The sequence below is a fragment of the Piliocolobus tephrosceles genome, chromosome 4 (genome assembly GCF_002776525.5).
Source record: "Piliocolobus tephrosceles isolate RC106 chromosome 4, ASM277652v3, whole genome shotgun sequence".
NCBI classification, from domain to species: domain Eukaryota; kingdom Metazoa; phylum Chordata; class Mammalia; order Primates; family Cercopithecidae; genus Piliocolobus; species Piliocolobus tephrosceles.
In genome coordinates, this window is record NC_045437.1 from 110,481 (window position 1) to 125,639 (window position 15,159).

Consider the following 15,159-nt stretch of genomic DNA (forward strand, 5'->3'; position numbering starts at 1 on the left):
AGGCCTGACGACCATGGGGGTGGCGATGCCCATCGCGTAGCTAGAACGATACGTAGGGAGCAGCATGCCAGGCCTGACGACCATGGGGGTGGCGATGCCCATCGCGTAGCTAGAATGATACGTAGGGAGCAGCATGCCAGGCCTGATGACTGTGGGGGTAGCGGTGCCCATCGCATGGCTGGAACAATCCAGAGGGAGCAACACAGCAGGTGTCCAGGTATTTCCCAGGATTTTAGACACTCCCTAACATTTTCAAACAAATTTAAAATTTTGTCTTATTTGAAAAACAAACCTTCCACTTCCACCCAAGACAACATCATAGGAAACAGACCTAAAACAAGACAAAAAACAGACTAAACATGAAACAAAAGATGTCAAGACACAAGACATTTGGCAACAAAGGACCATGATCCCTGAGAGACAGGAAAACGGGAGGTGAGCCTGGTGATGGCCTCAGACCTCCCTCCGCCTTGAGAGTTTGCAGGCCTCAGTGCAGGGAGGGGCCCAGGAAGAGCCCAGCAGCCTCCGTGAGTTGAAGAGACCAAGTCAGCAGGACTTTGCAGGTCGGAGTGCCAGAGAGAGATGCCTGCATGGGGAAGGACTCACCAGATCAGCCCCTCCAGCACCCGGTGTGGTGCTGCCATTCTCACACTCAGACAGGGAGGCTACCAAGGCTGGGAGAAACCTTTGAAAAGACCAAAGATCCATTTCTGGTACTCGTGGGCTGGGGACAGGACCCTCTCCCACTAGCCAGACTGGGAAAACTCGCAATCTGTGAGCATTAGGTGGAGTTCTCAGAAAATCTTGCCTCAGAAGTGGGGATAATTAGCCCTAGACTGAGCCCTGCTCCTCACCCACCTACAAAATCATAAAAGCAAGACCTGAGATGATCAGACCATTCCCAGGTAATTCACTCCATCCCAGAACAAAGCTCCAGACGATCCATAGGTTACCAAAGTGTCCGCACCCTGTGAGGTAAACTCTCAGTGCCTGACCTCCGAGTGCCAGGCGTGCAGAGGAGCAGCCAAGCGCAAACACGTCAAGGAGAGTTGCCCGGCAAAGGCAACCACCCGGAGCTGGCATCGGTGCTAGAGTCACGGAACTCAAACTGTGGCTGAAACTGCAGCCCAGACATCCAGAAAGTTAAGAAATGACAAGGAAGAGATTAAGAAGACCCAGACCGACCTTACAGGGATGAGAAACTACAATATTGACGGTGAAAACTACCCTGGATGGGGTAACAGATTGGATTTCACAGAAGAGACCATGAGGCACCTTGAAGACGCATCAGTGGAAGCTATTTGCATTAGTCGGGCCTCCAGAGAGACAGAACCAGTAGGAGATAGATGATGATAGATAGATAGATAGATAGATAGATAGATAGATAGATAGATAGATAGATGGATGGATGAGAGGGGCCTTAGGGGCATTGGCTGACACAATTTTGGCAGGTCAAGAGCCCCACAATAGGCCACCCACAAGCTGGAGACCCAAGGAAGCTGCCAGTGTAGCCCAGTCCAAGTCCTGAAGCCTCAGAGCCAGGGAAGCCAATGGTGTAATTCTCAGTCAGAGGCCAAAGGCCTGAGAACCCGGGGGCCACTGGTGTACATCTAGAGTCCCATAGACCCAGTAACTCCAAACACAAGAGAGATGAGTGCACATCATAATCCAATTGCATAAAACCAGTGACAAACAGAAAATCCTAAAAGCAGTCAGAGGACAAGGGCATGTTCTGTTGGGAGGCACAAAGCGGATGAGGATGGCTGACTCCTCAGAAGCAGCACAGGTGAGAGACAGTGGAATGTACTAAGGAGAAAACTGCCAAATTCACATTCTGTACCTGACAAAATCTTTCCAAAACAGTGGTGACATAAAGACATTTTCATACACACAGAAGCTAACATAATTTTGTCACCAGCAGACCTGCACTATAAGAAACATTAAAGGATGTGCTTATGTGCACCATTCAAAATTTTCCTCTTGTTATTTAAATCCCTTTAACCCATCTCCCATTTGCCCCAAGAAATGAGCGCTGGCAGTGAGCTGCAGTTTTGTTTTTTTTTTTTCTGAACGGGAAATGCGTTAAAAGATGAGTGGCTTGGCCAGGTGCGGTGGCTCATGTCTCTAATCCCAGCACTTTGGGAGACTGAGGCCGGAGGATCACTTGAGCCCAGGAATTGGAGACCATCCTGGGAAACATGGCAAGACTGCACCTCTATTAAAAATAAATAAAGTTAACTGACTGTTTAAGCACAAATATTAACGTATCTGCAGTTTGTACTATACGTATAGGTAAACTGTGTGACCACAGTGTCATGAAGGCTGGGAGACATTGGATGTGATATGTGAAGTGAGGTGGTATCACTTGAAGGTAGATTGTGGTAAGCTAAAGATGTACTTATAAACCCTTGAAACAGCCACTAACAAAGAATTACAGCTTAATAGACTAACAGAGGAGATAAAATGGAATTTTTAAAAGTCCAGTCCAAAAATATGTAGAGAAAGAGGGAAAGGGAAGAATGGACTTGGGGGTGACACAGAAAACAAGTGGCGAGACTAAAGCAGCAGCGGCCGTCGCAGCAAATGGGGGCGCAGGATGTGAGTCGCAGACAGGCCTGCTCTCTGGATCAGTGACCACATGAGTAACTTCACAGGTCTGTTCTGTGTCCAGAGTTGTCAAACTGCATGATTTACAGATGTGCAGTGGATCGTATGTCACTTAAACCCCAACAAAGCAGTACTTTTTTAAAGTACAATCATGCACACAGCAGTTCCCCGCAGAGGCAGGGGGTGTGCCCACAGAAGTCGGTTACCTCTGCGTCCTGAGTGTGGACAGCCACCATCACACAGCCCCAGAGGCTGCCCAGGCTCTAGCCTCACTCTGGCACGGCCAGGGACAAGTGCCCTCAGGAACCCAAATGCCATTGCCCCTGTGAAAGCCACCTCAAGAGTGTTGCCTCAAATCAGAAGGCGTCTATGCCTGGTCAGAGGCTGTGGACGAGGAGGCTGCTGGGGGCCCAGGTGTGCAGGGGGCAGGGCCCAGGTGCAGGGGCATGGTTTATGCCTGTGGCCAACCCACTGCGGAGCAAGGCTGGGGATACGTCCACTCCAGCAGGGCCCGCAGGAGTGACTGCACCATCCTGAACACGTCCTTGGGCCTCCCAGGACCTTGGTGCCTCCCATCTGGGCTGGCACAAACCTCCAGTCAAAAGATGGGTCTCTCTCTTTCCTGACAGCACGGAGCCTGGATGTGGGAATGGAGCCACACCAGCCCCACAGGAGCCCCACGGGAGCCCCACAACCCATCGGGCTGTGGGATGCATCCCCACGGCCGGGGCCCCGCAGCCTGCGGCTTAGTCTGGGCAGATGCAAAGGCCACCCTGCAGGCAGAGGTGCCTGTGGCGAAGGAGGTGCCCAGCCCTGGGAGGCCATCTTGCTCCTGCTTTTTATTTAACCCACAGGGCTCTTTGGCCTCATTTTCTGTTTTCTGAGTTTCACGTGCACACCCAAACCACCCTGGAGCCAGCCCCGGTGGGAAACGGAGGCTTCCTGCTGCCAGAAGAGGCCCGCCGAATTACGTCCACACCAGCTGGACCTGGGCACCTCTCTCTCTGGCCTTCTGTCCACGCTGGGATTTGGCTCTGATTTCCAGAAGGCAGGGTTAGGAAGCACCTGTTTCCAGGCAGCATGATGCTTCTGTCTGAATCAGGCCTCATGGGCTTCACCAACAGACACAGGTTTCATTTAGATGGAGAACACACGTTCTCATTTCTCCGGGGTTCCGGGCCCCTGAGCTGAAGCAGGTGCTGAGAAGGAGAGGTGGCCACTCATCCCTCAGGGTCACTCGCCCCACCACATGAGGCCATTTCCGCTCAGCACTGGGGGTGCTGGGAGCTGAGGGCCCCACAGGGGACGTGGGAGACAGCCCCAATGCGTCCCCATCCACAGTGACACCAGCCTGGAGTCATCGCCGAACACATGGAGGGATAGCCCTGGAGCCCTGGCCTGATCCAGCTTCTCCCAGAGTCGCTTCCTGATGCCTCCCCAGCCCTGCCCAGGAGGGGCTTGCGGCCACAGCCCCACAGCGGCCCCCTCGCCTCGACTGCCATTGCCTCCTTCCAAGCTGCCTGAGGAGTCCTGGGCGGTGAGCTCCAGGGCTTCCACCCACGCCTCAGCACTGGGACCCCCAGGGAGGGTGTGGGGATTCCCGCCCCCGGCCCATGCCTCAACTCTGGGAGCTGGGAAGGTGTGTGATTTCCTCCCCCACCTTAGTACTGGGAACCCCCTAGAAGGGCGTGGGGTCCCACTATCCTGAGTGCTCAGGGCTGGTGGTCAGCGAGGTGGTTTCTAAACCAAAGGAGGAGCCATCCTGGGACGCTGCTGTGGACAAGGCTGGGGCTCTTGCCGTGAGCTCTAGCCCTCCCCGGGACCCTCCCACGGCCCCAGGGTGCCAGCCTTCAGATTGGCCCCATTCGTGGGTGGGTCTACACGGCTCCCCAGTGCCCAGCAAGGGTGTTTTTACATTCAGAGGCAAGGAAGGGGCGCCAGCATCTGCCCCAGACACAACCGGGCAGGTACACATGTCATCACCTTGAGGACAGCAGGGAGGCAACTCCGGAGAGGCTGATAAGACAGGACCACGTCCGCCGGGCGCGGTGGCTCAAGCCTGTAATCCCAGCACTTTGGGAGGCCGAGATGGGCGGATCACGAGGTCAGGAGATCGAGACCATCCTGGCTAATACGGTGAAACCCCGTCTCTAATAGAAAATACAAAAAACTAGCCGGGCGACGTGGCGGGCGCCTGTAGTCCCAGCTACTCGGGAGGCTGAGACAGGAGAATGGCGTGAACCCGGGAGGCGGAGCTTGCAGTGAGCCGAGATCCGGCCACTGCACTCCAGCCTGGGCGGCAGAGCAAGACTCCGTCTCAAAAAAAAAACAGACAGGACCACGTCCCTGTCACCTTCCAGAGAAGGTCTCTTTTGTTAGGTGTCGTGAGGGCTGTGGGTTCAGCTGGGTCTGCGTCCGTCCCCGGTTCTGGGGAGACACCCAGGCCCCTCCTGGGCGGCAGCAGCAGTGGAGGTTTGGGTTTTGAGGGAGCCCTGAGAAGCTGGGGGAGCAGGCCTTAGAGCACGGCACGCCCTGGAGAGTCCACGTCCCCAGACCCCTCGTGCCAACACCATTCCAGCCAGCAGTTTCTTCCCTGTGGTCAGAACAAACCCCCCAAGCCTCCGGCCTCAGGCTGGTTTTCCCAACAGGCAAAATGCTCCTTACATAAGGAAAGACCTTTCCTGGCTGACCCTAAAGTAGCCAAGGGGACCTCACATTGCCTGGCCTGCCACCACCACCAGGCTGCCTGAGCAGCTCACCGTCTTGTTCCAGATGCTTCTGAAGCGACGCTTGCCTGGCCCCACCCCATCAAACATCTGCTGGGCAGCCTCACTCCCCATCCCGCCTGTAGCCCCCAACGGTCTCAAGCCCCGGCGCCCCGGTAACCAAGTGCACCCAGAGGGCTGGCAGGGTCACACGGCGGCAGGGGGCCCATGGTCCCAGGGTGGTCGTCTTCCCAGGAGGCCCGCGTGGCAGGTCAGAGGGCAGCAGGAGGCCACCCCATCTCCCCGGGTTCCCTCAAGCATTCCTCTGTCAGGAGCGGCTCCCCGGGCACCCAGGCATCCCTGGCACCCCCTGCCCCTGCCCTGCTCTCAGGAGCCCCCTGCCAGGTGCTCTGACCACAGGAAACAGGAGCCCTCAGGGCCACTGCCAGAGGATGGATTCTGCTGCCAACCAGAGGTCCCGGGGCTGGCGGCGCTGGTGTGCCTGCCCTGGGCCTTCAGCAGCCCCCATAAGGAGAAAGTTCTGGCCTCCCGTTCAGACAAAGCTCCGTTCTGGGGACACCCCTCTCCCAAGGTCACCCACATGGGGGCTTTGTTACTCATGCCTCCCAGACTGCTTGCTGTGTCAGAGTTTTCACACCTGCCCGATGTCCTGGCAGGGCTCACAGAGGACCGACCCAGCGGCGAGATGGTGACCCACCCTGAGACCCAGGAGAAGAAAACGGCCAGGGCCCAGGCTGCTCCCACCGTCCCTGGGGGATCGGCACCTTGGCTGAGCCTGAACTGACCACCTGGGGCATAGGTCCCAGATTTAATTACAAAACGATGGGTGAATGTGGGTTCTGTGTGCCCGTGACATAAAGAGATTGTTTTCCACACTGCCTGTGAAATGACGCGAGAGCTTTTGTGTCACACGTGTAGCTGCTATGAGACTGACGCTCTTGTTCCAGATCGGAGCAGCAGACAGAACTGGCACGTTTTAGGGTCCAAACCCTGTTGCCCACGGAAGGCGCCTGACACCGGCTGGGTAGCGCGGCCCCCGTGGCCACGCCCGGTCCGGCTGGGACCTGGAGCTCCCCTCAAGCTGCAGATCCACGCTGCACCACAAGGTGGCCTCGCAGAGGAGCCGCCCGAGCTTTGGAACCCGAGGCAGGTGCAGCGAAGCTCTCTGTCCTGCCTGGCCCCACCACGTGTGTGAGGTGTCAGAGGCCTTGCTGGGTGCCAGGCCACATCTGTGCTGTCACCACTTTGAGGGGCAGAGGATCCTGGGGAGAGGCCTGTGCCACGTGAGTAACAGCCGTTTTTCTTTTGACAGCTGGGATGGAGGTGGGTCCTCCAGGGAGAGCCCGGTCCTCGAGAGCCAGACTTGTGCACGGGCCTGGAAATGAAGCTCTCAGGCGGGGGCTGTTCACACCGATGGTCAGCACTGCTGCCCAGGGCCTGCAGTCACCCGTAATGGGCCCTGCCCCCTAGGCCTGGCCTCTGCTTCCCTCCTGGATGGTTCCTCTACCCCTGGTCCAGCAGAGACCCAGCACTGCCTGCCAGCTGTAGACCCCCATGCTCCTGCAGCCTGGAACTCTCCTGTCCTCCAAAGGTCATGGGGTGACCCAGGGGGGGAACACCAGACCCCCCTGCTCCGTGTCCACCACCCATGGCTGGGCTCAGAGCGTCTCAGAGCCGGGGTGAGCCATCCTAGGACCAGCGTACCCATGACCTTTCAGACCAGTGAAGGCCAGTGGGCGCAATGGTCCAGGCGTGTCCCCCACGCAGGTCTGGCCATCTCTGCACAGAACTGGAATCTCGGTTCATTTCGGTTTTAGCAGGTCCCGTTAGCAGGACAGCACTTGAGTTAGGTCTGGGTCGTGGCATTTCCTGTAAGGAGCCCAGAGCCATGGCCCCAGGTTGGGACGGCAGCGCCAGAGCTGGGCCCGAGACTGATCCAACCTGTGCTGCTGGAATGGGAACCCCAAGAGGACCACCCCTCTCCAAAAGAAGGGAAAACAGTAAGAGAGGGAGGCTGCAGGGCCCCAGACCTTGGCCAACCTTCCCAGCTATGGCCTCCGCCCTCCAAGACCCAGAGGCCCCACAGCAACACCAGGGTGTTGGGCCACACAGAGCCGGAGTAGGTAAAGGAAGGTTCTGGAAACCACTTTTCAGAACCCAAAAGGTGTCTGGGAAATGGTGTTACCTGCTGCTGTTGTAAACTGTTTACTTTGTACCAATAATGAATTGTTAAAATTTTTAATTAGAAAAATCAATGGAACATGTTTTTCTACTGTGTCCTCCGAGATTCTCTTATCTTGCCTTAGAAAGGGGCCATGTGTCTGGGGAAACCTCTTGCACATCTCCTGAGGGGAGCCCCGGGGCCCACACTGGCCGGCTGACGGTGGCCACCCCTGAAGGGTGGGGTTGGGGCCTACCCACCTCTTCACACACTCCGCCTGCCGGACAGTGCCTGGGTCCCACCACGGAGCACATTCTCTTCCGCACGGGTCACCTCCCAGGGAGAGGCACTGCTCAGGCTCAGGGAACAAACCGGGGAGGGTCAGACAGGGAGGCTGGTGGGGCACCCATGACCAGCACCCTCCAGACTTGCTCAGCAGCCTTCCCCTCCCACTGCCATTTCTGTCTCTCTCTCTCAGTCTCTGTCTCTGCCTACCAGTCTCTCTCTCTCTTAGTCTCTTGTCTCTCCCTCTCTATCTCTCAGGCTGTCTCTTTCTGTTTCCCTTTTTCTCTCCATCTCCCTCTCTGTCCCTCTCCCTCTCAGTTTCTGTCTCTTTGTCTCTGTCTCCACTCGCTTCTGTCAGTCTTCCTCAGCCTCTGTCTCTCATGGCCGTGACCCTCCAAAGCCCGCAGACATGTGGTGCCCTGCAGCGATGTGTGCAGCGATGTGTGCTGACCCTGCCCCAAGTGGCAGTGTCACAGGGAGAGGTGAGTGCAGGCACCCAACAGCCATCCAACACAGTCAGGGCTGGGAGTGAACCATCAGGCACTGCCCCCAAACAGGCAGCGCTCACAGGTGTATCCCATTCCCTGCAGCATTCCCGGCCACGCAGGTCGCAGGGTTGCAGACAGGACACTGCAGCTCAGAGAGAGCTGGGGGCTCATCCAAGCCCATCAGGGAGGCTCCACCTCTCCCAGCCACTCGCTCCATGGAAAGTAGGGAAGCACCCCCACAGGTCCTTGGGGAGAATGAAAGGCACAGGGAAGGGGTGAAACAGCAGCTCCATTCCTGGCCACTTGTCTCACCCCAGATGCAAGGCAAAGTGTGGGAGCAGCCCCAGAGGCCACTGTGGAAAGGGAGCTCCTTATCGAGTGAGGAGGTGCAGGGGCCTGGCCTGTTCTCTGCCTGGTTGACTGGGGGGGGGCCCAGGGCTGGGCAGCAGCCCTGCTTGGATGGTAAACAGGACCTGCCCACTGGCCTCACCAGCCACCAGCGCAAACACCTACCAAGACTGGCTTTCTGCAGCATGGAGCACAGGCCTCTCTGCCCAGCCCTGCCTTGGGCACGGACTGCCCTTCTGTGTCGGCTGGGTGCCTGAGCCAAGCAACTCCCAACGGTTGGGTGCCCCGAGGCAGGGCAGATTCGGGCGTCCCAGGACCAAAATAGCAGTCAGATGATCACAAGGCCCCATGGCAGGGCCCCCAGGGCAGGCTACTCACAGCTGCTGTAGCTAAAGATAGACGAGAAGGGCACACGTCTTGGGGAAAAGTCGTGGAGAGCGAGCACCGTCCTGTCTCGGGCCATGGGCACAATGAGGTCACTCCGCTTCATTTCTGCAGAAGCCCTGGTGTCCCATCCCCAGGTGGCCCGACAGAGCCTGGACAGTGTGGCCTACAACCTCTACCCACTCCTGTTCAAAGCCAGCTACCTGCTGGAGCAGGCAGAGGTGACGCGCGCTGTGCTGGGGCGCTGGCCCCTGGAGGAGTTCAGGCTGGGAGCGCTGCTGGGTCCCAGTGCCGACCACCCCCAGGACCTGCGCGACCGAGCCTGCCGGGCCTGCCTGGAGGCGCTGGTGCGCGGCCTCGCCGACCACGTGCTGCAGGACCAGAGCCGCCGGCGGCTGCGGGTAGCCGATCTCACGGGCATCCGAGACGTGCAGGTGCAGCGGTGCCCGTGCGGGAGGGCGCTGGGCAAGTGGGGCCGCACCCGGCTGCTGGCCAGGACCTGCTGTGAGCTGCAGGCAGAGCCCCTCGCAGTCGGGCTCCCGGTCGAGGTCCTCGCCGACCTCTTCGTCACTGAGGGCAACTTCGAGGCGGTGGTGCAGGCTCTGAGGCCGGCGGGCCCGGCCCCTCTGCGGGTGCACTGCCCCTCGTTCCGGGCGGACAGCCTGAGCCCCAGCCAGCTCCTGCACGTGCTGCGTCTGGCTGGCCCGGGTGCCCTGCGCAAGCTGGAGGTGGTGCACAATGTGCGGCTGCATGCGGGCCACGTGCAGCAGCTGCTGGCCCAGGTGGGCTTCCCCCGGCTGGCCTCGCTCACCCTGCCCACCAAGGCCTTTGATGCACCCCCCGCCTGCGCCTCCACTCCCGACGGTGAGGACCGCCTCCTCGCCTCCATCGCCCGGGAGCTCAGCAAGATGACGCAGCTCACCGAGCTCAGTGTGGCCTTCTCCAGGCTGACCGGGAAGATCCGGACGCTGCTTGGGTGAGTCTCAGGGACAGGACTGAGGACGGGCTGGTGGCTGCAGAGGCAACCAGAGATAGTCCAGGGGACTGCTCCCCTCCAAGGCCGTGAGGCTGCATAGTCCCCAGCCTCTCACTGCGGGTGTGGCCAGAGCAACAGGACAGTGCCCCCCCAAGGGGCAAGGGCACTGAAAGAGCCACCGGGAAAGAACCGGGGTGCCATGTGTGACTTAGGGATATGGAGAACATGCCAGTTAAAAAAAAGAGAATATGCAAATTACCAAACAGACAAAATGGAAGTTCCTACATGGTGTGGGGAGTTGTCTATTGTTGTTAACAAATCACCCCGCTGGGGGCTTCAAACAGCAAACACAATTTCAGCTCAGAAGTCTGAGCCTGTTGGTGCCTTCGGCTCAGGGCTGCTGTTGGCCAAGGGTACCATCTCATCTGAAGGCGGGATCCTCCCAGTCTTCCTCGACGGAGGCCTGGGCTCCATGCTGCATGGACCTCCCCATGGTGGGACAGGAGGCTCATGCAGGATCCTCTCAGCAGTTCTGCTTGAAGGGGGCAGAGAGGGCAGCAGCCAGGAAGAGTCCAGGCCAAGAGAGCCTCAGGCAGTGGTGAGGGGGATGCCTGGCAGTGGGTCCAACGGGGGTGCCCAGCAGTGGGTCCTGGAGGGGGAGTGCCCAGTGGTGGGTCCTGGGGGGTTGCCTGGTGGGGGGTCATGGAGGGAGGGTGCCCAGAGGTGGGACTGGGAGGGAGGGTGCCCAGTGGTGGGTCCTGGGGAAAGGGGTGCCTGGCAGTGGGTCCTGGAAGGGAGACTAGTGGTGGGTCCTGAAGGATGGGCACTTGGCGGTGGGTATTGGGGGGTTACCGGGTGATGGGTCCTGGTGGGGCAACCTAGCAGTGGGCCTGGGGGGCACCCAGTTTTGGGTCCTGGGGGTGGGACCTGGCAGTTGATCCAGCGGGACGGGGCGCCTGGTAGGTACTGGGGAAGCACTTAGCGGTGGGTCCTCAGGTGCTGGGGGGCATCTGGCAGTGGGTTCTGGGGGCTGGGGGCACCTGCAGTGGGTCCTGGCGGGGCACTTGGCAGTGGGTTTTGGGGGGGAAGTGGCTGGCGGTGGTGCAGGTGCCTGGTGGTGGGTCCTGAAGTGGGGGCACCTGGTGGTGAGTCCTGGGATGGGGGATGGCTGGCTGTGGGTCCTGGGGCAGCACCAGGCAGTAGATCCTGGTGGGGGATGCCTGGCGGTGGGTCCTGAGGGACAGGGGGCCCTGCAGTGGGTCCTGAGGGACAGGGGGGCCCTGCAGTGGGTCCTGAGGGACGGGGGGACCTGCGGTGGGTCCTGGGGGGCGGGGGGGCCTGCGGGTGGGTCCGGGGGGAGGGGGGTGCCCCTTGGTGGGAACTCGGGCAGGGGGCGTGCCTGGTGGTGGTTTCTCGGGTGGGGCAGGGGCACCTGGCAGTGGGTCCCAGGCCTGAGAGGGGAGGGTGCAGGACATTCAGGTGGGTGCAGGTGCAGGTGGGTGGAGGGTGAGGCAGTCTCCGAAGGAGAGGGTGGGGATGGGGCAGAGCCCAGCTGTGTCCCCGTGCTCAGCAAGGACAGTGAGGCCGTGTCCCAATGCAGTACTGCTCTGGAGATCTCCCTTGGAGAGCTCAGGACCGGAGCAGGTCTCACTCCAGCTGCCCCTGTGCTGGAGCTGGGCTGCCCTACCAACCAAGTCAGAATATGGGATGTGGGGCAAGTGCGGGGTCTTTAGGGTTAACAGGTGAGTCAGAGGCTGGACTAGAAGCCTCCATGGCCCTTCCCAGCTCTGAAACCGTGGGGGCTTCATCTTTGTTGGAGTGGATCGGTGCTGTCCTGTGGCCTCACCGCACCCCCGTCTGCTTTCTGAGTGGACATTCTCATGGCTACATGCACCACTTTTCTCAGACAACACAAAAGCAGTTGTTGACAAAACAAACTTACCATTTAGGTGCTGAGGACAAAAGCCAGATCTCTGGGCACAGCTGACGTCACCACGCGGCGGCCGGCAGTCATGGCCCACACTAAGCGAAGGCACGTGGTTGTGCTCCAGTAAAATGTTATTTGTGGACACCGAGTTTGAATTTCATGTAACTTTCATGTTTCACAAACTATTATATAAACATAACAACCACTCCTAGCTCATAGACGGTATGAAATTAGGTGGTGGCTGGACGTGGCAGTGTGTTGACCCTGTGATGGACAAACGGGTTGTTCCCATTTGCCTGAGCCCTCAGCTCCTTCCTAGGACCCTCCTCTCACCTGTGCTCTCTCTCCCCCGTGTTCTGCAGCCCCCTGCAGACCCCACTACGAGTACTGGACCTGGCCAACTGTGCCCTGAACCACGCAGACATGGCCTTCTTGGCAGATTGTGCCCACGCTGCCCACCTGGAGGTGCTGGACCTGAGTGGACACAACCTGGTCAGCCTGTTCCCCTCAACCTTCTTCAGGCTGCTCGGCCAGGCTGCCCGGACGCTGAGGATCCTGACACTGGAGGAGTGTGGCATTGTAGACAGCCACGTTGGCATGCTGATCCTGGGCCTGAGCCCCTGCCACCGGCTGCGCCAGCTCAAGTTCCTCGGGAACCCGCTGTCGGCCCGCGCCCTCCGGCGCCTCTTCGCCGCGCTCTGTGAGCTCCCCGAGCTGCGCTGCATCGAGTTTCCGGTGCCCAAGGACTGCTACCCCGAGGGTGCCGCCTACCCCCAGGACGAGCTGGCCATGTCCAAGTTCGACCAGCAGAAATACGACGAGATCGCCGAGGAGCTGCGTGCCGTGCTGCTGCGGGCAGACCGAGAGGACATCCAGGTCTCCACGCCCCTCTTTGGAAGTTTCGACCCAGACATTCAAGAAACAAGCAATGAGCTTGGCGTTTTCTTGCTGCAAGCTTTCAAAACCGCTCTAGAAAACTTCTCCAGAGCACTCAGACAAATAGAGTAGTTCCTCCACTCGCACCAGCGACAGGTCTTGCATTTCAGCCTGCAGGTGCCCTGGGCTTTGGTCCTGGATCTGAGGCTTAGGCCCGGCATTCATCCCCACCACCACCACCACCAAAAGCAGTTCTTAGTGAAAATTGTAGGCGTGCCTGTTAAGCACTGTAGAAGAGGAAGCCTTCCAGGAGAGGTGCCATGCGGTACCCTTTAGTGGCAGCAAAGCAAGGTCCTGGAGGCAGGGGAAGCCACTGAGAGAGTGACTGAGGGTCAGTGGGGGCAGACGCCACATGGCAAAGGGCAGAGAAGTCCGGGAGGTGTGAGGAGCGGCCGACCTGGCCTCGGCACATCCGGGCACTGGGCGCAAGATGAAGCCTCAGAGGGCAGATGTGACTGGGTGCCACAGCAGGGAGGGGGAGGGGAAGAGAACGCATCACACAAACTGCACAAAACAAGCAGCCCATGAAAAACAACCGAGAAAAAGAGGTGAAAAATGAACAGCAAACCGGACCCTGCTTCCTCCAGCAGGAGGCTCCCACCTGCTGCTGGTCACATCCTGCTTTCTGCACCTGCCGCTTACAGGATGCAGTGGGCCTGCAGGGAATGCGGGGCTTCTGGTTGCTGTTAGTGACTTTTCTTCTCACTTTGTGTAGCCCCCCAGAACCGTGAGGGGCATCCGAGTGGGTGAGCACAGGCGTCCCCTGAAGAGCCGCCTGGACCAGGGCGTTCAGTGCTGCGGGGAGGCCTTCGCCCCACTGCTCCACTGTTTCTTGCCAACATTCACTGTGTCCCACAGGGCTCCAGGCTCAGACTGACAGGAGCTATTCTAGGTGTTTCATTGAAGGCCTAGCACTTGACCAGCCCCTGGAGAAGCTGACAACCACCTAAGACACATTTGGACTTGGTGTCCACCAAGAATGACTGTGCAAACAAATGGCTGAGCACTAGAATAACTAAACGCAAATAAAATGTGTATTTCAATGCAGTTCAGACAGGTGAGTGCTTGGTGTGGTTACGTCCTCCTCAGACCAAAAACCAGGGATCTGAGTCACTGTGTGCCCATGGCTCCGCTCAAAAGTCACACCCCATGACAGCACCCACCACGGGTGTGTCCCCACCCCAGGGGCCCGTGTCCCCCCCCCCCCCAGGTGTCCCCCCCCCCCTGTGTCCCCACGCCTGCTGCCCCCACCCCCGCTGCCCTGTGTCACCCCCTCCCGGAGTGTGTCCCCACCCCAATGGCCCCCGTGTCACCCCACCCAGGAGTCTTCACCCCAGCCACCCCCAGGTCACCCCCACCCAGGTTTGTCCTCATCCCCTTTGTGCTTCTGCCCCAGGTGTGTCCAGATCCTTCTCTGCCCAGGGTAGGGGTTTGCCTAGGAGTTGGGCACCCAGCACGAGTGCCGTACAGGAGCCTGCCTCCCAGGGGCATCTCAGGAATGGACGGTCCCCTGCCGAGTGGACAGATACAGTGACTTCCACCTCCTCACATTTGTCTCTGCCTGCTCTGCAACTACCTAAGTCCCCTCCGCACACTGCAGGCAGTGCTTACTGGAGCCTCGTCCAGGGACATGACTTGATGTTGCAGCCAGCTCTTGGAAAGGGGCGGGGAAGGTGCCAGGCCAACATTTTTAATGACTTCTAACTGTAAAGCACAGAGTGGCTGCCACTGCTTTATGTCTGAATTTTTATTGAAAGACTCAGCCTCTGGGCGGCATGGTGATCAACCTTAAGGCCTGTGGCAGTGGAGAAGGGCCCAGGGTGCTGGGTGTCCTGAGGCCTGGGATTGGGTGGGGCACACAGGAGCCCACTGGTGTCAGTGGGCAGTGCTGAGGTACAAGCTCCCAACATATCCAGCTCCACAGGCTCCCAGGGCTTCCCTACCAATAGCCCATTCTGATAAGGCTGGCAGGGCTAGGGAACAGCACGGGCGGGATCAACGCCTCCCTTGCCCGTCCTGTGCAGGTCTCGCACTTGCTTCCACTGCACTGATCGGCCGCGTCCTGCACGGCCGTTCAGCATTCGCTGGGTCTTTGTCCTTGCCCAATCTTGTGACTCCAGTTCTGGGTCGCGTGGCCACACATCCGGCGTCCGCTGGGCCCAGGAGCACGCCTGCTGGGTTTTTGTGGAGAGCACCTCTCTACCGCAGAAAACACGGCCTCCCACACAAGCCAAGCTGGTGGGAATCAGGCGAAACCATTAAGCAGATGAGAGTGCTGATCCGACCCAGCAAACGTCCATGGCAGCTGTAGCTGGGGTGCT

The 15,159-nt window shown here is 59.0% G+C and overlaps 1 protein-coding gene across 1 annotated transcript; it reads left to right on the plus strand.

Moving 5' to 3' along the window:
* The first annotated feature begins 9,031 nt into the window (after nucleotides 1-9,031).
* Nucleotides 9,032-13,885, plus strand: LRRC14B (leucine rich repeat containing 14B). Its single transcript, XM_023196269.3, has 2 exons — nucleotides 9,032-9,975; nucleotides 12,265-13,885. The coding sequence occupies exons 1-2, from the start codon at nucleotides 9,077-9,079 to the stop codon at nucleotides 12,908-12,910; spliced, it is 1,545 nt and encodes a 514-aa protein (XP_023052037.1). The 5' UTR covers nucleotides 9,032-9,076; the 3' UTR covers nucleotides 12,911-13,885.
* The last annotated feature ends 1,274 nt before the right edge of the window (nucleotides 13,886-15,159 follow it).